Consider the following 4,284-nt stretch of genomic DNA (forward strand, 5'->3'; position numbering starts at 1 on the left):
ACCTTGAAAAAGGAAAAGAAAGAAGATTGTAATTGAAACACAAAGTCCAACCTCCGGGATCCACCTTATCAAAAAATCCACGTAATTGTAACATATAATCCATTGCATTCCATGAGATCCACCTTACCACAATCCTCCTTCTATGTGGATATATCTAGAGCCTACTTGAAACACTAAGTGCATTCCCTGGGTTCCACTTTATCAAAGATCCACGTAATTGTAAAACATATAAAATCCATTCCGTGGGATCCACCTTACCGAAATCTTCCTTTTATGTGAACCTATGTAGAGCTCACTTTTATTTTTTCTAAAATATTTGGTTAACATTGCACGTGGATGGCATCAAGTGAAAGAAGAAGATACCACATTATACACATGATATCCATCTGCCCTGCCTCCCGCACTCCTATAAATACAGCTATCTGCCTCGCTGCTTTGGCACGACGCTCTCTACTCTTCATTCAAACTTTGAAACTTACTGTGTTTTCTAACCAGAGAAAGGAGATCAATAATGGCGGGCAAGGGAGTTGGCACTCGGCTCAGTGCCCTTATTCTGGTTGTGCTGCTCGTCATAAGCATTGGTATTTGTTGTTATGATATATATACATATATATATACATACGCTGACTGACTGTTGTAACATTTGTTGTTGAAATATTGGGTGAATAATCTGTAATGTGATGTGATGCAGGGATGGAGGTTCAAGTTGCAGAGGGTCGTATGTGCAAAACCCCAAGCGGCAAGTTCAAAGGGTATTGCGTCAGCAGCACCAATTGCAAAAATGTTTGCCGTACTGAAGGGTTTCCAACGGGAAGCTGCGATTTCCACGTGGCAAGCAGAAAATGCTACTGCTACAAGCCCTGCCCTTGATCTCCAACGGTTGGTACTGCAACAATAAAATAATAATCATAGTTACAACCGCTAATACCATATCGGCTACTGCTATTCTTGCTGCTCTACTCTTCTCTGCTGTGTGGGCTTCATTATTATAATATAATATAGTACTGAAGTGTCATGGTGTTCTTGTTGGTATTTTTCAGTTTGTATTTTCAAATAATTTGAGAATAAATATTCCATGTTTTGACTGTTGTTGATGATGTGTGATCTAAAATGATGTCGTTATCTTCTGTTCGGAGACAATAAATGTATGTTGGAAACAAATACCAAATACAAACTAAAATCATCTAGCAGCCATTTCACCTATAAGTGCAAATTACCAGAGCCATTATAAATAAGGGCAATGAGCCATTATAAATAAGGGCATGATCATATTGCCAATTTTATTCGTACCGCAATAAGCCAGCGTAGAATTATTAGAAACACGGTAAGACAATAATCTGAGTTATTAGAAACACAGCAAGACAATAATATTTTCCACCGTTGTAAATGATAAAGAAAAAAAAAAGATAAGATAACTTTGGCACAATAAGAACCACGAATTACCAGCAGCAATCTCACCGAACAAAACTCAAAAGTGACTCATGGACCCAACCCACATATGGAGTAACAAAAAGAGTTTACGCCACGGGGTCATAATATATGGAGTAACAAAAAGAGTTTACGCCACGGGGTCATAATGGGACACCACCACTTGTCCCCACACTAGGAGATGCAAACGGTGCTTGTGATCCTCTATCATCACCACTCCATCTTATTATCTCCACTCTACAAATTTTTTTCTATCACCACTCCATCTTATTATCTCCACTCTATTTTTTCCAGTTCACATTATTTTTGTGAAAAAGAAATTCAATATTAAGAATAGTGAGCTAAGTGAAGGTTATATTATTTAGATTAAATGGACTATAAGCAAAGGTAGTTTAAAATGAATGTTTGTTTGGGTTGTGGATTAGAGGTTTATTAAAGGTATGCCTAATTAAAATTTATGTTTATTTTTAACTCTTTAAAGAAAAAGATTTACTTGCTATATTTTTTTTTCTTATTTTTAGTAAAATTCAAACATTTCAGAAATACCTTTAAGAAAAGAGTCTTCATGATGCACTTACAATCAATCCAGACTCCAATGCTTCTCTAAGGCTATAGGGAAAATAACTCCAACTATAAACACTCAAAAGAATTTACCTTGAATTTCAACTTTCCCAATATAAACACTCAAAAGGATTTACCTTGAATTTCAACATCATATAAGTTTCTTTCCCAATATGCAACAATCCAAAATTTCTAAAAAAAAATACCTTGAATTTGAATATCATATACAATTCTTTTACAATAAAAAAATAGAAACTGATAAGAACCAACAATTGCAATGACAGAATCAATGCCCTTGTCATGAGTTTCAAAAAATTTTGCAACACCTAATTTTTATTTAACGAAATTGTAACTATTGAACCAAAGAATTAGTTCTTTAAAAGATTGATCTACACAAAGTACTTGCACAAATCAATTTCAGTTTTCCCAAGCTTAAAGGTAAAGCACGTGAGTGTAAATTATGAATAATAGTTATTTTGAGAAAGTATCTATTTGGGCCACATAAATGAAACAACCAACATTGTCACCTCCAATTCAGCCCTTTAATAATTTAAACACGAGTAGTCTAAAGAGGTGGAGGAATTGCCATGAAAGTTATGGAAATTCCGGTCATATTTAGAGAAAATCTGGCAATGATTTTTGTAAATCCAAGTTATAATTGTTAAACTTCAAAATTTTAGGTGTCCTAAACGTTTTTGATGGTGTTGAATCCATTTCCATCATCAAAACACGATTCAAGCACTCCCTTTACAAGATTTTTTGAAATTTTTTTGCCCATATTCCAACCACTTTTAGTGGTCCAGGCAATTCCTCTGCCTCGTTAGACAACTCCTATTAAAAAAATTAAAAAATTATATAAATAATATCATACTTAAAAAAGTTACAATAAATATATTAACCGATAAAATATACAAATAAACAAAATTTTAATTATATTAAAAAATATTTATTTTTATTTTTAAAATTAAACAGAGCGTAATTAAAAAATAAATTAATAATAACAAATTCAAAAAAAATAAAACTTTTTCGAAAATTAAACGAATAAGTTGTTCCACCATAATCATACGTGTTATTCCACCATAATCATACGTGTGCATGACTTTTGTCACATGTATTCTTTCTTTTCAATTATTTAATTTGTCCCATGGGAAAAAATGTATTGCTCGTTAGATGAATTAGTTGGAAAGTTAATTGCCGTTACCATTAGAATTTTGATAATGATTTTTTGGAATTTCAAATTATTATATAAAAGGTAAAAATTGAATATTTCAATAGCTTTTCTTTAGAGTATTAAATTTATCTATATATTTTAAACAATTAAAAATTATAATTTACTTAAAATTTTATTTTCAAATTTCTAATAAACATTACAAAATATATAAGTTAAATTATCTTTTCTATAATTATATCATAAATTATTATATTTTATAAACTCATTAAATAATAATAATATTTTGAATCAAAACACTTATTATCTAAATTTTATTTTATTATATATAAATTAATATATTAAATAAAAATTTAACTAAATATTTTATTTATATATATCTATCTATATATATATATAAGTTTTAAGAAACAAATCAATACATATTATTAATATGGGTTGTTCATTTATTTCTTTATTAAGTAATAATGACGAACAATAAGTTTGTCTCTACCATCTTTATAACTAAATAAACTTATTTATTATAATTATTTAAATTAGATTTAATTAATCATTTTTTCCAAAAAAAATTACAATTTATATTTTATAGTTAATTGATTGACACTTTTTAATACAAATATAATTTATATTTTATTCTAAAAAATGTTGTTTTTATGAGATGTTTCAAGATCACTTAAGGGATGATGATCACTTTTTCACTTTGATGTGGAGAAGTTTGGGCCCCACTTTGTCAACTTTGTGTTTTACATATTTTTTTTTGCCTATAGAGTGGTTTTGGCTAGACCATGTGTCATATTTGGGCATTCTTGATACAAGTACATCTTTTGTCCTTCTTTCTACAATTTGGATCATTGTTGGACAAAACTCTACCATTTCATTCATATTTGCATTAGATAGAAACATGAGTTTTTCATGCTCAATTAGTTGTCGAGATGTCTCAAAGGACAGGAACACGTATCTGCATTTCATATGGTGAGGATTCCATTATAGAAAGGGTTTATAAGACCAACAAAGGTGAATGTTTCATTATAAATGGTTGGTAAAGTTTATGTGGAAGGCAATATGCCATATCAGGTGGAAATTGTGGACTTCTCTAATGATTCTTTGGAAGGCTAATGGATCTATTA

The 4,284-nt window shown here is 30.4% G+C and overlaps 1 protein-coding gene across 1 annotated transcript; it reads left to right on the forward strand.

The window, feature by feature from the left end:
• The first annotated feature begins 435 nt into the window (after positions 1-435).
• LOC149251753 (defensin-2-like) lies at positions 436-1,094 on the forward strand. Its single transcript, XM_089456576.1, has 2 exons — positions 436-581; positions 692-1,094. The coding sequence occupies exons 1-2, from the start codon at positions 512-514 to the stop codon at positions 868-870; spliced, it is 249 nt and encodes an 82-aa protein (XP_089312702.1). The 5' UTR covers positions 436-511; the 3' UTR covers positions 871-1,094.
• The last annotated feature ends 3,190 nt before the right edge of the window (positions 1,095-4,284 follow it).

Source organism: Pinus tabuliformis, chromosome 7, assembly GCF_031772625.1.
Source record: "Pinus tabuliformis cultivar Carrire ecotype Pingquan chromosome 7, CPIR1, whole genome shotgun sequence".
Classification (NCBI taxonomy): Eukaryota; Viridiplantae; Streptophyta; class Pinopsida; order Pinales; family Pinaceae; genus Pinus; species Pinus tabuliformis.